Source organism: Hemiscyllium ocellatum, chromosome 10, assembly GCF_020745735.1.
Source record: "Hemiscyllium ocellatum isolate sHemOce1 chromosome 10, sHemOce1.pat.X.cur, whole genome shotgun sequence".
Taxonomy (NCBI): Eukaryota; Metazoa; Chordata; class Chondrichthyes; order Orectolobiformes; family Hemiscylliidae; genus Hemiscyllium; species Hemiscyllium ocellatum.
The window spans coordinates 61,260,023-61,281,377 of NC_083410.1; the positions used below are offsets into that span (position 1 = coordinate 61,260,023).

The 21,355-nt window shown below is 41.8% G+C and overlaps 1 protein-coding gene across 4 annotated transcripts in view; it reads left to right on the forward strand.

Moving 5' to 3' along the window:
• LOC132819777 (serine/threonine-protein kinase VRK1-like) overlaps positions 1 to 21,355 on the forward strand; it is a 119,985-nt gene that overhangs the window by 72,286 nt on the left and 26,344 nt on the right. For all 4 annotated transcript variants that reach the window (XM_060831529.1, XM_060831530.1, XM_060831531.1 and 1 more), the window contains 3 exons: positions 7,364 to 7,484; positions 9,426 to 9,484; positions 13,690 to 13,862. In XM_060831529.1, the coding sequence (XP_060687512.1) occupies positions 7,364 to 7,484; positions 9,426 to 9,484; positions 13,690 to 13,862 (353 nt within the window). The remainder of the gene's footprint in view (positions 1 to 7,363; positions 7,485 to 9,425; positions 9,485 to 13,689; positions 13,863 to 21,355) is intronic.

The window sequence follows — 21,355 nt, forward strand, 5'->3', positions numbered from 1 at the left end:
CGGTTGTAACCCTTCTTCAGGACACAGCCAGCTGAACAGTAGACAGTGAGGATTGGGGGTTAGGGGATGCTAAGATACTGGAGTGAGTTGGTGCTGTTCATACTCCTGCTGTCATGATGGATTTGGTGATCATTGCAGTCTAGTCACAACCACTATGCCTCATTAAAGGCCACAAAGTGATGCCACAGGGTGCTACAAAGTGTTTAGACCCTACTCAGAGACAGAGACAACAACAAGAATGGTGAAGCACAAGGGTTCATGAAATAAAAAAGCTATTCACATATCATTGTATACAAATCAAATGATTTGCATAACGTTTGTAGCCATTGCATCCTGTAGTGCCATTTGTACAAATTTCTCCTTCTTTCCTTTCCTCTGTGACACACTGAGCTCCCTTCTCCTTTGTAGGTGGGTTTTGGAGGGGAGCCTGCTCCATACTGGAGTGTGTTGGCCCTAAAGGTTTGGTCAGATTTGACCCCATATTTATGCTCAGACAGGCCAGACATGCTGAGGGTCCGGAGGTGGAAGTGCCCAGTCCCAACCCCCTCCTCTGGTTCCTGAGAGGAGATTGTGGAGGGGCCTCATTTGGTCAGGTGCCTCATGGCACTACTCTATCTCCTTGTGTGGAGTAGGCTCAAGGCCCCATTTCCCATGCTTGCCTTGCCTTCAGGCCTGAGGAACCAATGCATGGGGTGATTTGTTGTTGACTCACCATTAGGTGCTAGGCCTGTGTCTCCGGGGCAGTCAACAACCTGACCATGAAGACAGATGAGTGGTCACAAGACTGCTTGCCTATACAGCTGCAGTGTGAGAACAAAGATGACCAGTGTGTCATTGGGTTCGTTGCATCGCTGCTCCTCCCTGTGCATCTACAGAAAGTCCCTCCAAGCTGAGACCACAGCCTTACCTCCTGCTGGGGGGCTGAGAAAGGGCCTGCTCTCCTGAAGTCCTCTGACTACAGGTGGGCTGGGCCGTTTATCCCTCAGCCACATGCAGAGCTGTCCGTGTCTGAAACTCTCTGTGAGACCTTATGGTGCTGACTGAGATGTCATTATCCAGCCAGGAATTCTGGAGCCAGTCTGAAAGATGATTTCTCTGATGTGTTTACACTCTCATCCAGGGAGTTGGAGGAACTGCTCTCTGCATGGTTGTCCTTCGGAGGATAGGTTTACCTGTAATGCATACAAGGAAGAAGACATTGCACTCATGGAGTTTGACACCTGGTTAATGCGACCATTACAGTGAGGTGAACATACTGGGTCCCCAGAGGAGCGTTTGCTGTCTTTTCCTGCTAATGCAAGAAACATTTTCCTCAGAGGAGGTGAGGGCTCAGATATCACATCCCTGTTTTCCTGCGCTATGTTGCTCCACCTTGTAATGGGATTTCTTCTCCTGTACTGACAAAGGAGCTGAATAAGTGGGATGCAAATGGGTAGTACAGCTCTGAGGGCTGGTATATGTGGGAGAAAAGTGTTGAGGCGTTCCAAGGGAGTGAGGAGGCAGTGCATAGGCTATGCAGAGTTAATGGTCTGAGATCTTGAGGGGGGTAGCAAATGTTATGATAGGGGAGGTGTTGCAGTGTAACAGAGGGGCAGTAGAGCTTACGCATTAGTGGGAGGCGAATGTGGTGGTACAAGTAATGAGAGGCAGCAAAGAGCAGAGTGATGCAGTTATGCCGGCAGAGCAGAGAATACAGTTGAAGCTTCATGGTCTTCCTTGCAGTGAGGTCAGCTAGGTAGACTTCATAGAATATGTGTACCCTGATTGGACCAGATTAACAGTCCCTAACAAGGAGCCCTGGCTGACAGATAAGAACAGGAGTATCGAGAGGTTCTGTTCACTCTGAGATCTGGCTCTGAGGGAGCTGGATCAGTGTCAAGGAATCTCCATGTGTAAATAAAGAGTGACGGGATACTGGCCTTTGTGGAGTTATTTCATTCCTTATCATGAAGATGGCACTGATCTGTATGGCAATTTCTGGCTACTCGGGCAGAATCTGATAGCGTGCCTTCCGCTGCTGGACCTCCAGGAGGAGTAGTTCTTTCAACCATCCCCTTTGCAAGGACCTTTCATCATGCCAACTTCCCTATCTCTGAGATCTCGCCTTACTCCTTCCACGACTGAGCCCCACAGCTTCCAGATGGCAACATTCCTGGAGGTATGCAGTGGACTTTAAAAGATAGCACTGTTGCAAGGATTGCTGGTCTTAGGGAGGATCTCCACTGAGCGGCAAGTTGTTTTGGGAATTGTACACTATTGGATGGCGTGGAATTTAGGCACGATTCTCACCCTGAGGGGTCAAATGGCAAATAATGTGGTGAGGTCAGTAAGATGTGGTGAGAAAACTCGCTAGGCCTTGCAGTGTGAATCATTCCACATAACTTAATGTGACATGCAGTTTTTCCAAAAAAAGTTAAGTTTCAGCCCTTTATTTGTCTTTATCACAGTGATGTAACACAGGAGTGTACTTAGATGTAATTTTATATATTACAGTTATCTTGCACTCTATAGTGAAACCTTTAAGAAGAATTCCAGGCACTAGCCTACCTTTACAACAGGCCACTGTTGATTGTCGCATTGTGTAAAGTAAAGGAAACGAGAGGGGGCTAAATAAGTTTGGTAATTTGTTCAGTTGCCATCTAAGTTATTAGGAAATGGAGTGTGAATGTTTACGGCTGCTCAGGAATATTTTTCTCCCAGGTTTGAAATAAATTTCAAATTCCCTCTAGAATGAAGCACACTAGGGGCAGGGGAGGTGAGGAAAATGAGGATTGGGGTGGGGAACTTGGAGCCAAGTGAAGCAATATGGCTGAAAAGTATTCCTTGAATTAAAAGTCTGTCAGTAACATGCAGTCCCAGTAGATCAGCACATTGAATATCTAGCGTGAATTCTTGGGTGTGTATGTTGGCAGGTGAATGAAGGATGTTAAGGTTTTATATTCACAGCCATTGAGGTGTAAGGCAGGCATGCTGCTGTGGTCTACCAATCCTTGCCTTCCAGTTTTAAGAATTTACAGCTTAGAATTTTCTAGCGAAACCTCAAAACAGGGCAATGGAAACAGAAGGAGGAGAGGAAACATCAGCGGTGGAGGATAGGGAGAAAAACTCAAGATGGAAGGGAAGAGAAGGGAGAAAGAAGCTGAAAGAAGAGAGAATGAACAAACTAGGAGCTAGGAAAACTTTGAATCATGGAGGTAATGAATTACTTGCGAATGAATGTTGTATCCCTAGCTTATGACTGCCAATGTTAGGAGCTTCTGTGTGGTGAAGATTGTAGTGGAAGCTATTATTATGAACACTGTGTCAGTCCTTATATTTAAATCTATGACTGAGAGCTTCGACATACTTTCAAAAAGGTAGTAACTGTCTGTATAAAATATTTCAGCTATGTGCATATGCATTAGAAGTATCCTAGCTGTGTCATCATTCTGCAGAAGGTGTGTTTTGGGTGATGGCTTTTTGTGTGCAGAAGTACACATCACTTACTTTGAAAAATACTTCTGTTTTCTTAAGTCGATTTAAAATTCTGTGACATCAAGGAAACTAAAGCCTTCTTTGTTGTGGCTTTATGTTTAATGCGGTTGATACTGGTTGAGGATATCGAGGAATACTTTGAACTTTGCCTTTTTGCAACCACAAATACCCTGTATATCAATACAAATACTGAAGCTAAAGTTATTACGTGATAATATTATTTAATAAAGAAATCAGTGAGAATGAAAATATAGTTCCCAAAAACCACAATGTAACTGCATAAAATCATAAGTAACTCTCAAAAGGAGTCCTTGGAACAATTAAAAATTGTGCACTGGTCTACACCTGAAGTGTTCTGCACATTTTGATCTCCTCACCTAGAGAAGATATGCTTGCCTTAGAGAGAATGCAGCAAGAGATTTCCTCAATGCAAGAATTGCCCTGCAAGGTGAGATTACTTTATTGAATGGTGGAGCAAGCTCAAAGGGCCTGATCTTGTTTTTATTGTGTATATTCTTAAAAACTAAGTGATGTAATATCCCTTTTCACAAATTTGAAAATCATCTTATCCATGTTTCCAAAGATAAAATCATCTTGACAGAAAAGACAGGGTGTAAAGCCTCATCCAAACCTAGAGTAAAAGAAATGATGCTCTGTATCAATGCCAGGAGATATTACAGTTTCTAATGTAGCACAAACTCCATTAAACCATGCATATGCATATGGACAAAATAATATATCTGGTAATATCTGTTCAGATTGATTTCAATACAAAGGACTGAATTTTTGGTCTTGCACTGGGTCGCTGAAGCTGGACTAACATTCAGGTCCAGATTTGTGATTGAAAAGTCAGAGTGGCCTGAGGGAGCTCTCACTGTTCAGTTGAGAGTAGCAGACAGGCCCTGATGCTGCAGGACTGTGTTCGAGTTTGTCCAGCTATGGAAGAGCTGTAGCTCGTTTTACTCAAGATGGAGGCATTCTTTCAGTGATTTTAGAACCAGACAACTTAAACATTTTCACTGCTGTTAGAGATTCTTTGTGGAATCCCTCAATAGGGTGGCCTACAACCATTTTTAACTCAGCCTCATAGGTCAAAGCATGAAAAGCGAACTGATGCTTGGGTTTCTTTTCTGCCACCCAGAAACCACCACCTTTTCTCTAGTTGTGTTTCAGCTACTGCAAGGCCCTAGCTGGCTGCAGCCCTCCACTCAGTGCAGGAGAAGGGGCTATTAAAGGGGCTATTATCAGTGGCCTCAGCATCAAAGATTTGTGGTGGGCAACCAACTCATACCCTACCCAATGTCTTTAAAGATGGCTCAGTGGCTGGACCTTGCAACAATCTGCCATTCTGGTTGGTGGCAGAACCTTCTGTGTCTTAGTTTCATGTCTCTGCAAAAAGACACTTCCACTAGTAAAGCAATCCTTCAGTACTATGCTGAGATTCCACTTTAGAATATGTGCTCTGATCTCAGAAGTGGCCTTTGACCATGAATCAGGCAAACAAAAACTACCATTCTGCCACAGCTAAACATCTACAAAAAAACTGAGTTGGATTTAATTTATTATAGGATTAGATATTATTGAGGATCAATTGTACAAGTATTGGATCAGATTATCTGATGACATTATTTTCCAGTAATTCAATAATTTCTAAAGCTAGATGCTATGCAGTAGTCGCGGAATTTGTGGAGGAGGTAACATGAATACATGCTGTAATAGAAATTAAACCCTCAGAATTGAGAATCGATAATTGTGTTCTTGTAGAACCCTGTTCTGTTGTTCAGATAAAATTAGGTGTGTTTAATTTTTTTAGATAGACTTGGAATCATAGATTCATAGAACGGTTACTGCATTAAAAGGAGACCATTGGCTCATTGAGTTGGTGATGACATTTTAACTAATTCATTCGCTCTGTGCAAAAACAACCCATCCTTACACTGTGGGTAATACAATTGACAAATGGGTGTTATGTTTTCCAATATATACTGAGCCTCAACTACCATGCACTTCCACCTTTCCTTCTGGTTTTGTAATATACCTTTTGCCAAACAAAGAAAATGCTTCAGCCTTATGCAAATCCCAAACACTGTTAATGTTGCCAGCAATGAATTCTGAGCAATTAATGTTCCACACTCAAATGCTTTCCCTTTGTGATTGTATAGTTTATGGTTCCTCGTCTATAATGCAGCATTCATAATGGGAAAAGTAGCATGTTTGCATACTGCTCTTAAGCGGTGAGATTTAGATGCAAGTGACTTGGACATTTTTGGGGATCCCACCTGTAGAGTGTGAATAGTCCACATTCAAAGGGGGATTCTTGGAACCTGTGATTTTGTATTTTGAATCCTAATAGTTTTATATATATGAACAAATATAACTTTAGTATTTGTTTGAGGAGATGTGGAATAACAGAGATTTAAATTAAGGGGTTTTCATTAGATTGCATCATTCCACAAAGTTAATAAGAAATCCATAGCCTGAGAATTCTCAGAAAATGAAGTTGCAATGCAGTGTAAATTGGTTGTAATATAGGAGTCATGTTCCATGGCTGGACACTTTTTTAAAATTTCAAAAGTGTACATTATTCATAAATATCTTTTTATATTCAGATCTTCCTGTTTTAACTTGCATTTCGTCAATGCAAATTCACTGCAATGCGATCGACAAGTTGGGGATATTGTTTCTACAGTATGAACTTTTAAAATGTATGTTGGTTGTAACACGATTACATTGCCAACACTTTAAGCACTGTTTCTAAAATGTGATTTATCTATAATGCGGGGTTGCGTTATAGGAGGACTGTGTGTGATAGTCACAAATGCAGCTCAGTTCTCTCCAGTAGCATATCAAGGAAACAAACAAACATTGGAGTTTGACTCTATCCGACAGACAAACCAAAGGCATCTCTTTCTTGTACAAAACTATATTTACATGTGTTTGAGGCACTGGGAGGGTCTGATAACTGAACGACCCCCATTTAATTTTGAAAGAAGGACCTCAGATAGTGAGGTCCCCATTGCGCTTTGGTAGCAGCTGCCCCAAACTTTATGTATCCATGCCAGATCATAAGAACAGATAACAAGCTTCCCAAGGGATTGCATGTTGAGTGTTAGATTGCAGAAGCATGCTTTGGTATACCCTATTAGATTAGGAGTTAGGATAATGTTATGTGATTACAGATTAAGCCGCTGCATTCTCCAACATTTTTGCTATGTTAAAAGAATTTCAATAAACATGAAATGATAAATGACACTTTGAGTGATTCCTGTGTTCAACAGTTTAATTTAATAAATAATTTATTTATTTGGAAAATGTACTGCCAAACCAAACAAATCCCCTTTAAGTTTTATTTGTTGCCATTTCTGTTCTACACTAGATGGCAGTTTTGCCATTGCCTCAAACTTTTAGTACTTGTTCAGCAAAGGAAAGGCCATCACTGTTTAGTCTGTGAGCGGGGTCTCTGTACGGGTGATTCAGATCCTGTGGACTTCCTGGAACATATGTTAGTAATTTAGAGGCAGACATTTATTTCTTTGTTTTACTGCTGGCTCTTTGAGCAAGTGTTGGTGCTGGATTATGAGCTGTCTGGATCATGTCAGAGGCCACCGGGATCAAGTTCATGTGACAGGCCAGACTAAGGAAGGATGAGGTTAGGGGAGGTAAGGAAACTGACCCCTGCTTTTACTGCACAAGTCACAGCCTGTCTATGAACCACAGCCAAAAACCTGGGCGTTCCAACTCCAATACAGCTGAACAAACAAGACACTTGCCTGCTTGGATTTTACACATTTCATCAACAGGAGTTAAATGAAAGCTTTCTCTATTTTTTGCCTTGACTGACTTTTAATCCTTCATTCTTAATTCCCATTCCTCAATCATGTTCCCTTAGCTCCATCCAGACGAGGCGACCTGGAAATCCTCGGCTACTGCATGCTACAGTGGCTGTGTGGGAAGCTACCCTGGGAGCAGAGCTTGAAGGATCCTGCAGCAGTTCAAGAAGCTAAAATCAAGTATGAGTTTTGTAATAACTATTCAATGTTTATTGTAACAGATTGAAAAAAAACATCAAAGCTCATCCGTGACTTTAGAAAATCACTTTTCACCTCTACACAATCCAAGTATTATTTTCATTCACAATGGTAAAACTTAAATTCTCATTACAAATATTATAGTAATTTCAACGTGTTTGGTGTTCTTGACAAAATTATCCACAAGTTCCATTCCATTAATGTCTACTTAGATATACACACTTTTCAGTGACATTATTCAGAGTACTTAAACAGTAAGTTCTTGACATTGTCAATTTCAAGACTAGGTGGTTTCTTCACATTCAAATAAAACTACTGAATTAAGAAGATGTCTATTTAAGATATGAAGAAATTAGATGATTTATTAAATTTGATATTTAATGTTGGAAATGTTTCCAAACCTTTTCTCCAATGTTTTTAAGATGTTTTGGAAATTATGAATTAATTTAAAATAAGAAAATAAAAGTAGATACTTGAACCTTAACCAGTAGGACAGAATCCTAAAAACAATAACTTGAAAAAAAATTGTTGTAGATGGCATAACAATATCAAAATACTTAGTATTTGACAGTGGTAGCCAAGAATACCATTAAAGGACACCAAGGTAAGTTTAAGACCCGAAGCAGCCCTTAAAGACAAACTGCAATCAGAAGGAAGTAAATGGAGATGAAAAGAGGGAGACATAACTGTTTGGAAAACTGGGGAAAGGTCTTTTAAAAATGTTGCAAACAGGGGTGGAAAATAATGAAGAAAGTAAATGGAATACTGACCTTTATATCTAGAGAATTGGAGTTCAAGGGTGCAGATATCATGCTGCATTTACACAAACGTTGGTTAGACCCCACTTTGAGTACTGTGAACAGATCTCTGCACCACATTTTAGGAGGGACATATTGGCCATGGAAGGAGTACAACATAGGTTTACAGGAATGATATCTGGACTTTGGAGATTAAGTTATGCAGAGAGATTATGTAAATTAGATCTATTTTCTTTCGAAGTTAGAAGGTTATCTGATTAAAGTCTTCAAGATCTTCCTTAATAGGGTAGATAAATTACTTCCATTGATTGGCGATTCCAGAACTAGGCAGCTTACTCTGAGAATGAGGGTCAGATGTTAGGAAGCACAAATGGTGGTAAGATGTTTGGAAGTCTCTTTCACCAGACATCAGTGGATGCTGCATGAGTTGTTAGTTTTAAATCTGAGTGAGAGAAATTTTTGTTGAGTAAAGGTATTGAGGGAGGTACGTGGAATTAGGCCACAGATCAGCATGATCTCTTAGAATGATGGAACATGCTCAAAGGATTGAATGGCCTACTGCTTTCCCTATATTTCTATGTTCTTATTTGTCCTTTAGATCACTAAAAATGGAAAGTAACTCAAAATTCACTACATGAAGTGTCAAATCTGATGATGGTCAGATCAGAATTAGCATGTATAAATCCTATTTCCAGAGTGTTAAAATTACATTGTGATGTAATACAGATTTGTATGTAATAATTTATTATTTAATTAAAGGTAATTAAATCTAGAGATAGATGTTAAAGTATTTATAATAATGCATATGATGTGTGATATGCTAATTCTCCCCAGTCCAACATTAATGTATCAGCATTAATGCAGATAATTGCAATGACTCGGCTTTTGATAAAACATTTTAACATGAAATTGCAAGAAAAACTTCATTTCATTTTTGTTGAGATGAAAATTAATATGCTTGAGCTTTTATGAGCTTCTTTGCATTTATCCATAGTAAAAGATTAAATGCTCTGAAAGACTATTATGATAAAGAGTTGAAGTCAAAATGTAAAATATTCAATTTTACACATTTTCTCGATGATCTGAGGTTTTGTAGCTAACAACCCTTTACTGTTGGAAAGTATTCCTGTGACTTATGATAATGCATTCGCTATTCTTATTCCAGATTTATGGAAAACCTTCCTACCTCTGTGCACCAGTGTTTTCCCTCTGGATCTGAAAGCAGTAAGTGCATCAATGTACAAATACACTAGTGTATTTCTAGTACTGTGCAATGACAATCTTCAGTAATCTGTCCCAATTTGAATGGGAGCTCCTTTTAGAATGTCCACTAAAATGATTATCTCATTTTTTTTGAGTTAATGAAAAAAATTTCACTGTCCTCCATTTATACCCATTATCAGATGAATCATATCATCTATGTGTGGAAAAAAGATGCATAATTAGCATTTAAAATGCAACTCTATTGATTCGTTTTAAGTAAATATGCTAATTGGATTTTAGGTTAAAAAGGATTACTTAATTAACTTGAATGGCTGCAGAGAATAAGCAATGTTATTTCCCCTTCCATTTCTTCACTATAGCTGAGCTGCAGATTTCTGTTCAATGACATGGCTATTGATTCTTGTGAGATTTGTATGACAGAGGATTCCTTCCTTAAAACCATTGGTACAACTCACGCTATTTTCCAAAATAATGCCATGTCCTTTCCATCTTCCTGTAAAGGTAACAAAGCCTCGGATTAATGTTACATCCAAAAAATGCTGCATCCATTAGTGTGGGACCAAATTAGTATTGCATTTGGGTTTTCAGCCCACCTAACGCAGTCTAGCTTTTGCTATGGGACTTGAACAAATAATCTTTTGACTGAATCTAGGCTGACACTCAGAGAAAGAAGAACTTTTACCCAGAATTCCTGTCCAGAATATTTCACAAATGAAAAAATGAGGATAGACTGGTGCTGATGTGCCACAAAAAGGTCATGCTCAGAATCAATAGGTTCCTGTAGAACTAAGTCAAGAGTGTGGTGCTGGAAAAGCACAACAGGTCAGGCAGCATCTGAGGAGCAGGAAAATTGACTGGTATCATTCCTGATGAAGGGCTTTTGCCTGCAATGTCGATTTTCCTGCTCCTCGGATGCTGCCTAATCCTCTATGCTTTTCCAGTACCACACACTCAACTCTAATCTCCAGCATCTGCAGTCCTCACTTTTGCCTTGCTCCTATAGAACTAAGTGCACTGTACAGATCTACATGGGCTCAGTAGCTGAACTATTCCAAGCTTTTAGTCTTCTCAATCATATTGTTTGCAGAGCAAATAATGCATGTTCTTTATTCAACATTTATCAAGAACCAAAATAATGTGGTGCTTAGCATTGGGGAAAAAAAATGAATGACATCATCAATACCAGTGCCGATGCGTGTTCCGTTACCTCTGCCCCTCATTCAGGCAGCTGTTACATCTGGGATATTCATCTCCGGTTTGCAAAATGCGATTCCAGCCCTTTTACAGTTTGAGAAACCCACACCCGCCTCACGGTTGACTTTGCCTGGGATTCTTGATTTCTCTCGCAAAGGCAGTGAGCAGTTTACAAACAAACCGCAATGCAGTGTGCTTGGAGTGAGTGTACTGAGGTGAGCTGGTTAGAAGGCCTACCATCATTCTCAGCAACAGCTGCCTAGCTGCCAGCACTCTTCCTGTGGCTACTAACTTACGAACCTATAAATAAAAGATTTAGAAGATGAGGAAGATTATTTGACCTTGTTGGGCCTGCTCCTCCATTTAGTAAGATAATGACTAATCTGATTATGGCCTTTAATTATGGTTGGGGAGGTAATGGCCTAGTGGTATTATCACTGGACTATTAATCCAGATATGAGAGTGTGTTGCTGGAAAAGCACAGCAGGTCAGGCAGCATCCGAGGAGCAGGAAAATTGACATTTCTGGCTGGAACTCTTCATTAGACTCCGGCAATGTTCTAGGGATCTGCATTTGAATCCTGCCATGGTAGATAATAGAATTTGAATTCAGTAAAAATCTGGAATTATGAATCTAATAATGACCATGATTGTCAGGAAAAATGTATCTGGTTCACTAATATCATTTACAGAAGGACACTGCCATCCATGTGACTACAGAACCGTGGCAGTGCCCTCAGGGCTGGGAAATAAATGCTTTCATAACTCGTGATGCCCTCATCTTGTGAATGAATTTAAATAAAACAACACATTCTTGCATACTGCCAATAAGCATAGATTCTTGACCAACAAAGCAGTCAATCTACCTCTGCTGTAAAATTATTCTATGACTCTTAGCTTTAGTGATGTCCACGGAAGTTAGTTCTGAGACTTGCAACCTTCTGAAAGGCAAAACAAACTTCACTTCCACCTTACATGAGAGGCCCTTTATTTTTAAATTGCCATGTCATACCCCCATCCACATTGTGGTTAAGTTTAAAGATTATCCATCCCCATGGATCCTCATAACCACTGTGCCCATATACTGTCTCCCATGACCTCCCATATCCCATCTGGCCCCAATCATTCCCAAGATCTCTTTTTGCCCTATGACCTGTATGCCACTCAGTACTAACTCATAACTCCCACCCACCATCCTTTACCCTTCTTTTTTCATGTTGATTCACCTATTATCCAACATTGGCATGACTCCGGAGGCATCTTTACAGAACTATGCCAACTCATTGATGTTTGTAATGTCCGTGATCATTGTGTGGAAAAAAAAAGTTGCAGTTCTTAAATTTCTATGCTGCAGACTGCACTTTATTGAGAAAAGCACACTTATTCATCTTGACACTTCTTTGTAGTATGACACTTGTTGGCAAGAATGGATAGTTCCAGGAGATTTATGCATATTTTACACAGATTCAGCTCTACAGAGCTGATATTATATGTATGTGGATAGTTTAAATGGTCAGCTGCCTTCAGTTACTTGCTCAGCATACCCTGGAAAATGTGAGAAATGTCAGGTTTTGATGCAGGTCTTGGCTTTCCAGACTTCTAGTATTTTTGCCATGGTGGAGATGTTTTCTATCATGGGGAAAATCAGGGTCTTTGTATAGCAGCATGCAGAACAATATAATGAGAACATTTGGAAAGTCTGTGATAACTGACTATGTGCACCACTAGTGAAGCACTCTGTTTTAAATGGATCACTGATAGAAGTTATAACCTGTATTATTGAAGTGCTAAGAATTAAATTAAATGCCTTTGGAATGCAAAAATTGTGAAAAATAGCATTGTTACAAGTATAGAAGACAGAATAAGGCCACATAGATTGATAATAGTGATAACATCATTTTGTTCAAGGATTATGGTCATTACTGGCCCTGAGGTGCTCATTACCATCCCTTGCTTCACTTGGTCTAGTAATGAGTACCTCAGGGCCAGTTATGCCCGCACAAGATGATGATATTACTATATTATTGTTAAGGAGCAACTCTATTTTAATTATAATCACAGTGAGCTGAAAGGTCACTTGCCATTATGATCAGTTTTTGTGTGTGTCCGGCTGAGAAATGTTCACAATGACAGATGTAGAGAAAACGTAATGGTTGCAACACAAAGTTTTGGTACTGATGCCAGCAACACTGAATGTTTTACTGATAGAATAGTTTTCCGAAAGCATATGCTGTGGTCAGCAGAAAGATTTTACTTATAATCATATAGTGTACAGGACATAGCCAGTCAAAAATATGGAGAAGCTGTTGCAAAATAAATTGCTGAACAAAATGCTTAACGTCCGATGGAGACAAACTTCACAGATACTAAAGAAACAAATGCTTGGCTGCATTTGATTAAAAGAATCATAATATTCCTATGCCATTATTTTTAAATACATTTTCTTGGTGTTAATTTTTCATATTTACGATGCTGTGGATTTTTAGATTTGACATTTGGCAGCTTTGGGTCGAAGCTGCTCTCAAATCCCTTGCTCGCAATTTAGAATATGCAGGCAGCATGGAGTCATGATTTCTGTAAATTAGAGGCAGGTGCAAAGATTTAGGAGCCCAGTCCCCTGTTAGTTTCAACTCGTGATCAATTATGTGTATGTTTAATATCTCTTTGTTATTGCATTGAATCCGATGTTATGCCACAGTCTCAGGCTGACGAGTCTTATTTATGTTATTCTCTAAGGCATTGACAATCCCTTTACATTGCATCACTAAATTTGGTAAGGTTAGGAGCACTTATTCTTGTGTATAAATGTAAAGGCTGCCTTACACATTTTAGCATATAAAACCTTCCTGATAATATTGACGGTGATATAAACTCTTATTGGAGAACAGACTGCTGTGTTTCAGTTTGGCTGGAGAATTCACTATCAGAATAAATGGATAGTCCTAATTATTAAATGCACTCATTAAATCAGATATTTGTTTTCCTAATTTGTATCCTTGAATGGTCTTACAGGTGAAATAATCAACTATTTTTCTTATGTGAGCACTCTGAAATATGAAGAAAAGCCACAATATCAGAAACTACGCAAAATCTTATTGAATAGCCGATATAAGTGCATGGATTCGCAGTTTCTATTTGATACTGAAAATTTTAAGAACGTACCTTCAAATCACAAAATTCAAAATGTGAGTAGTTACATTTTATTTCAGTTTCCAGTATGACGAAATTAATGGATGTGTGCTTTCTGATGTATTTTGTCACAGTTTATCTATGGTAATACTCTATACTGATGATGATACAGCACAATGTGCCTGCACTTTTACCAGGTTTTTGATTTTGCCTGCTATGAGATCTCCAGATATTTAATTTCAATTTATTGTGGACCAAAGGATTTCTCTACTTCTGTGAATTAAAGGAGGGAGAATTCCTTTTTGGAATACTGGATGGGGAGATGGCCAATTCTTAGAGAATTTAACATAGAATAGCACTTGCAAAGGATCAGAAATGAATTTTCTGTCTTAATCAATGAGCAGCATGGGGCACCTCAAGAACATGAGCCTTGAAATTATAATATGAGATATTAATGTAAGGGCCATTAACATATTCATGTATAATTCCTTTCTCTGCTACTTTAGCCATGGTGTTAACCCATTGCAATCTTACACTTGTCTGGAGCCATTAACCTAATAAGCATCTCAAAACTTCACAAGGTATTCAAATAGCTGAACAAGTGGCGAAGGCAATCAAGGACTTAGGTTTATAGAGTTTGGCTGAGTCACTTGGATTTCAGCTGTTTGCTTTAAATGATTATATACCCCCAATCCTATAGAAAACATTTTCTAGAAACTGCCTGTTATATTTATTGACTTCAAACTTTAAAGGAGAATTTTCACAATTTTGAAATTCACTGTTATAAAATAATTCGAATTAACTAGGACCAGTGTTTTCCTGTGCTGCTTTTTTCAAAAACACTTTGCTTAAATGGTTTATACTGATAACATCAAGAGAATAATGTTAATAAATGTGAAATCATCCATTTCGGTAGGAATAACAGTAAGAAGGACTATTGCTTGAATGATAAAAGAAATGCAGCATGCTGCTGTGCAGAGGGACCCGAGTATCCTTGTGCATGAATCGCAGAAGGTTGGTCCGGAGGTACAACAAGTAATTAGGAAAGCAAATCATATTCTGGTGGGATTGGGTTTAAAAGCAGGGGGGTTATGTTGCAGGTTTATAGGGTGCTGGTGAGGTCACACCTGGAGCACTGCGTGCAGTTTTGGTCTCCTTACTTGAGAAAGGATGTATTGGCACTGGAGGGTGTGCAGAGGAGGGTCACGAGGTTGATTCAGAGTTGAGGGGGTTGGCTTATGAGGAGAGATTGAACGCACTGGGATTATATTTATTGGAACTTTGAAGAATGGGGGAGGGGGGGAAGTCTTAAGAGAAACATATAAAATTTTGAAGGAAATAGATAAGATAGAAGTATAGAAGATGTTTCCACTGGAAGGTGAAACTCGGACAAAAGGGCATAGCCTCAAAATTAGGGGGAGCAGATTTAGGACTAAATTGAGAAGGAAATTCTTCACCCAGAGGGTTATGAATCTATGAAATTCCCTGCCCAGTGAAATAGTTGAAGCTTCCTCAGTAAATGTTTTTAAAGCTAACATAGATCATTTTTTGAACAGTGAATGAAGGGTTGTGGTGAGAGGATGGGTAAGTGGAGCTGAGGCCGTGAAGAGATTAGTCATGATCATGTTGAATGGTGCACTGGGATCGAAGGACCAGATGGCCTGCTCCTGCTCCTAGTTCTCCTGTTAGAAAAACTGAATTTATGTGACCAAGAGCACATATTCCTAATCACAGAATTTTATCCTCTCACTCAATCAAACTCAGTTATTCCACCTCTCGTTCATTCATTTACCCTCACACTCACTTTCTACTCATTCATTCATTCTCATTTACCTTTGTTCATTCTCATTTATCCACTCACTCTTTTACTTTACTTATTCTCCTTTTCTTTTCATTTATCCTCCCTTTTGCTCATATATAGTTCAATATAAAAAAACACACCTATCTGAAGCTGTAACACACTGGGTCAATAATGATATTAACTGATGTTAATTGAGCTTCAGCACACTGTCTGAATCATAAAGTAATCTGCTCCTATACAGATGATCTTGTCATCAGGATTAAATTCTTAAACAATTACAGTCAAACAAATTAACAGAAATAGACAAGGAATATAAACTGGCATTCAAACAATTGTAATCCTAAATGACAGCTGAACTTTTAAAACTTTACAACATTTATTCCTTGTTCTCATTCGTAAAGTAAAAAGTGAGGTCTGCAGATGCTGGAGATCAGAGCTGAAAATGTGTTGCTGGTTAAAGCACAGCAGGTTAGGCAGCATCCAAGGAACGGGAAATTCGACGTTTCGGGCCAGAGCCCTTCATCAGGAATCAAGGTCGGATCAAATGCCTGACTTACCAGAGTCAACCTCCTGGTCTGGAATTACTCTACTAAACATTGCTTCTCTCACACTCACACATGGTCATTTGCTTCAAATGTGTGCAGCATTTCTACTGTGGAAGCTGCGGCATGTTCTATAGATGACACATTGTTGAAACACGGCACTGAACCATGACACATTCAACACCTTGCCTGATCAGTGCTCCGAACATGACAAGCTCCCTCAGTGCTAAAAAAACAATGCAAGCTCCAGGAGCTGGCAGCCTCCAAGTAAGCAGAAAGTCAGTGAACTGTAAGAATTGAAACTAAAAATTGTAAGATCTAACAAATGTAGATGTGTATGTCTTGCTGTATGCAAAGTGAAAAAGGTACATATGTCCCAACATGTGGGAGTTCCTGACATGGGAAGCAATGGCAACTGGTATTATTGCTAGACTGTTAATCCACAGACCCAGGTAATGCTCTGGGAACCTAGGTTCAAACCTGCCACAGCAGGTTGTGTAATTTGAATTCAGTAAAATCTGGAAGTACGTGTCTAATGATGACCCTGAATCTATTGTCGATTGTTGGAAAAACCCATCTGGTTCACTAATGTCCTTTAGGGAAGGAATTTACATGTGACTCCATTCCCACAACAATGTGGTTAACTCTTAAATGCCCTGGGAAATTAGGGATAGGTAATAAATTGGCCAGTGACACCCTCATCCTGTAAATGAATAAAAAAAAATGGTGTGAAGTTGTTTGAGCTTGGGCTGACGATGTGGTGAGGATGGAGGTATGCTGGTGGCGACTTGTGGAAGATGACCATATCCTTGGAGCATGCAGGGCCATTGTGAGTGAGAACAGAGTTGGATGAGGGTCTGGACAAGCTGATGGTTAATTGCTGCTGCCAGATTACCACTTTGGCCTTCATATTTGGAACTGGCGCTGCCTGGTTTCTCAGAGAAGGAGGGAAGAATTAGGAACTTCAAAGAAATATGGTGACTTCAGCAAATAACAAAATAAAAAATGGTGGTCACTACCCATTAATGAGATTCTGACATTGCTGTCTAAAGGGGAAAATTGAAATTTCTTTTTTGATGGTGATGTTCTGATTTTTAAGTTTTCTCCATATATTCTCAACTTTCTCGCCATAGGTAACACCGCTCATGGGAAAATTCCACCCATTGTTTGTTGCTCCTTTGTGTAAGTCTTACTGTAATATTCATAGAAATGTGGGAGGTGAAATGTACCAGTGAGACAAAGAGCTAGCTTTTTTCTTGTTAATCGCTGGAAGTTTCCAAAAGCAGACAACTGGCCCATTCTGTGTTTGCCAGGAGCCATTTTAAATTCAACAAGACTATTTTAAAAATTAAGTGAAAGCGTAGTTCCTTTCCTGAAAAAAGGGCATAACATTAGTTATTTAAAATTAGTGTCACATTTTCACCAGTTTCTCAAGAAGTGATACAGTACTGGACCATATAGAGCAAAGATGTTCTAAGCTTTATCCATGGGACAGATTTCAGAGGATTCCTTTTAGTATGGAATAAGTTGTGTTGGTGAATATATGCAAACAGATATTGAGTGAAAACAGGATTAATTTTAGCTACAGTAGATAGAAGCTACAGAATAGGTGTAAGCATCTGTAAAAAGGTGGAGCCAGCACTTAATTAACAGAGCTAAGTGATCTCACAACCGATTAATCAAATCAAAGACCTGCAGTCCTGCCACATTCAGTCTTGGGTGGTGGTGGACATTTAAACAGCTAACAGGAGGGAGGATTCTATACAAGCATCTCCATCTCAGTGATGGAAAGCCCAATATGGCGATAAAAAAGATGAGGCTGAACATTTGGAACCAACTTCAGCCAAAGGTGCTGAGTGGATGATTCAGCTTTCTCCTGCGAACGGTAACATGATAGTTGCCAGTTGGACAATTTGATTCGCTCTGCATTATAAAGAAATGTTAAAAGCACTGGACACAGCAAATGTTATGGGTAAAAACAAGATGCTGTAAACCAGAGTCTAGATGAGAGTGGTGCTGGAAAAGCACAGCAGTTCAGGCAGCATTCCGAGGAGCAGGAAAATCGACGTTTCGGGCAAAAGCCCTTCATCAGGAATAGAGGCAGGGTGCTGACAGAGTGGAGAAATAAATGAGAGGGGGGTGGAGGTGGGGAGAAAGTAGCATAGAGTACAATAGGTGAATGGGGCTGGGGATGGAGATGATAGGTCAGAGAGGAGGGTAGAGTGGATAGGTGGAAAGGAAGATAGGCAGGTAGGACAGGTCATGGGGACGGTGCTGAGCTGGAAGGTGGGAGCTGGGTGAGATGGGGGAAGGGGAAAAGAGGAAACTGGAGAAGTCCACATTGATGCCCTGGGGTTGAAGTGTTCCAAGGCGGAAGATGAGGCGTTCTTCCTCCAGGCATCGGGTGGTGAGGAAGCGGTGGTGGAGGAGGTCCAGGACCTGCATGTCCTCGGCAGAGTGGGAGGGGGAGTTGAAATATTGGGCCACAGGGCAGTAGGATTGATTGGTGTGGGTGTCCTGGAGATGTTCCCTAAAGCGCTGTGCTAGGAGGCGTCCAGTCTCCCCAATGTAGAGGAGACTGTATTGGGAGCAACAGATACAATAAATGATATTGGTGGATGTGCAGGTAAAACTTTGATGAATGTGGAAGGCTCCTTTGGGGCCTTGGATGGAGGTGAGGGAGGTGGTGTGGGCGCAGGTTTTGCAATTCCTGCGGTGGCAGGGGAAGGTGCCAGGATGGGAGGGTGGGTTGTTGGGGGACATGGGTAAAAAATGAGGTCTGCAGATACTGGAGATCACAGCTGAAAATGTGTTGCTGGTTAAAGCACAGCAGGTTAGGCAGCATCCAAGAATTAGGAAATTCGACGTTTCGGGCATAAGCCCTTCATCAGGAATGAGGAGAGTGTGCCAAGCAGGCTAAGATAAAAGGTAGGGAGGAGGGACTTGGGGGAGGGGCGATAGAGATGTGATAGGTGGAAGGAGGTCAAGGTGAGGGTGATAGGCCGGAGTGGGGTGGGGGCGGAGAGGTCAGGAAGAAGATTGCAGGTTAGGAGGGCGGTGCTGAGTTGAGGGAACCGACTGAGACAAGGTGGGGGGAGGGGAAATGAGGAAACTGGAGAAATCTGAGTTCATTCCTTGTAGTTGGAAGGTTCCCAGGCGAAAGATGAGGCGCTCCTCCTCCAGCCGTCTTGTTGTGATGTTCTGCCGGTGGAGGAGTCCAAGGACCTGCATGTCCTTGGTGGAGTGGGAGGGAGAGTTAAAGTGTTGAGCCATGGGGTGGTTGGGTTGGTTGGTCCGGGCGTCCCAGAGGTGTTCTCTGAAGCGTTCCGCAAGTAAGCGGCCCGTCTCCCCAATATAGAGGAGGCCACATTGGGTGCAGCGGATGCAATAGATGATGTGTGTGGAGGTACAGGTGAACTTGTGGCGGATATGGAAGGATCCCTTGGGGCCTTGGAGGGAAGTGAGGGAGGAGGTGTGGGCGCAAGTTTTACATTTCTTGCGGTTGCAGGGGAAGGTGCCGGGAGTGGAGGTTGGGTTGGTGGGGGGTGTGGACCTGACGAGGGAGTCACAAAGGGAGTGGTCTTTGCGGAAAGCTGATATGGGAGGGGAGGGAAATATATCCCTGGTGGTGGGGTCCGTTTGGAGGTGGCGGAAATGACGGCGGATGATACGCTGTATACGGAGGTTGGTGGGGTGGTAGGTGCGAGCCAGTGGGGTTCTGTCTTGGAGGTTGGAGGAGCGGGGCTCAAGGGCGGAGGAGCGGGAAGTGGAGGAGATGCGGTGGAGGGCCTCGTCGATCACGTCTGGGGGGAATCTGCGGTCCTTGAAGAAGGAGGCCATCTGGGCTGTACGGTATCGGAACTGGTCCTCCTGGGAGCAGATGCGGCGGAGACGAAGGAATTGGGAATATGGGATGGAGTTTTTACAGGGGGCAGGGTGGGAGGAGGTGTAGTCCAGGTAGCTGTGGGAGTCAGTCGGTTTATAGTAGATGTCTGTGTTGAGTCGGTCGCCCGAGATAGAAATGGAAAGGTCTAGGAAGGGGAGGAAGGAGTCTGAGACAGTCCAGGTGAATTTGAGGTCAGGATGGAAGGTGTTGGTAAAGTTGATGAACTGTTCAACCTCCTCGTGGGAGCACGAGGCAGTGCCGATACAGTCATCGATGTAGCGGAGGAAAAGGTGGGGGGTGGTGCCAGTGTAGTTGCGGAAGATGGACTGTTCCACATATCCTACGAAGAGACAGGCATAGCTGGGGCCCATGCGGGTGCCCATGGCAACTCCTTTAGTTTGGAGGAAGTGGGAGGATTGAAAAGAGAAGTTATTCAGGGTGAGGACCAGTTCAGTCAGTCGAAGGAGGGTGTCAGTGGAAGGGTACTGGTTGGTGCGGCGGGAAAGGAAGAAGCGGAGGGCTTTGAGTCCTTCGTGATGGGGGATGGAGGTGCACAGGGACTGGATGTCCATCGTGAAAATAAGGCGTTGGGGACCGGGGAAGCGAAAATCCTGGAGGAGGTGGAGGGTGATGGTGGTGTCCCGAACGTAGGTGGGGAGTTCTTGGACTAAAGGGGACAGAACCGTGTCGAGGTACACGGAGATGAGTTCGGTGGGGCAGGAGCAGGCTGAGACAATGGGTCGGCCGGGGCAGTCAGGTTTGTGGATTTTGGTCAGGAGGTAGAAACGGGCGGTGCGGGGTTGTGGGACTATGAGGTTGGAGGCGGTGGATGGGAGATCCCCTGAGGTGATGAGGTTATGGATGGTCTGGGAGATGATGGTTTGGTGGTGGGAGGTGGGGTCATGGTCAAGGGGGCGATAAGAGGAGGCGTCCGCGAGCTGGCGTTTGGCCTCAGCAGTATAAAGGTCGGTGCGCCAAACTACTACCGCGCCTCCCTTGTCTGTTGGGGGGCATGGATCTGACCAGGTAGTCACGGAGGGAACGGTCTTTGCGGAAGGCGGAAAGGGGTGGGGAGTGAAATATATCCCTGGTGATGGGTCCGTTTGGAGGTGGCGAAAATGTCATTGGATGGTTTGGTTTATGCAAAAGTTGGTAGGGTGGAAGGTGAGCACCAGGGGGTTCTGTCCTTGTTACGGTTGGAGGGGTGGCGTCTGAGGGCAGAGGTGCGGGGTGTGGACAAGATGAGTTGGAGGGCATCTTTAACCACGTGGGAAGGGAAATTTTGGTCTCTAAAGAAGGAGGCCATCTGGTGTGTTCTGT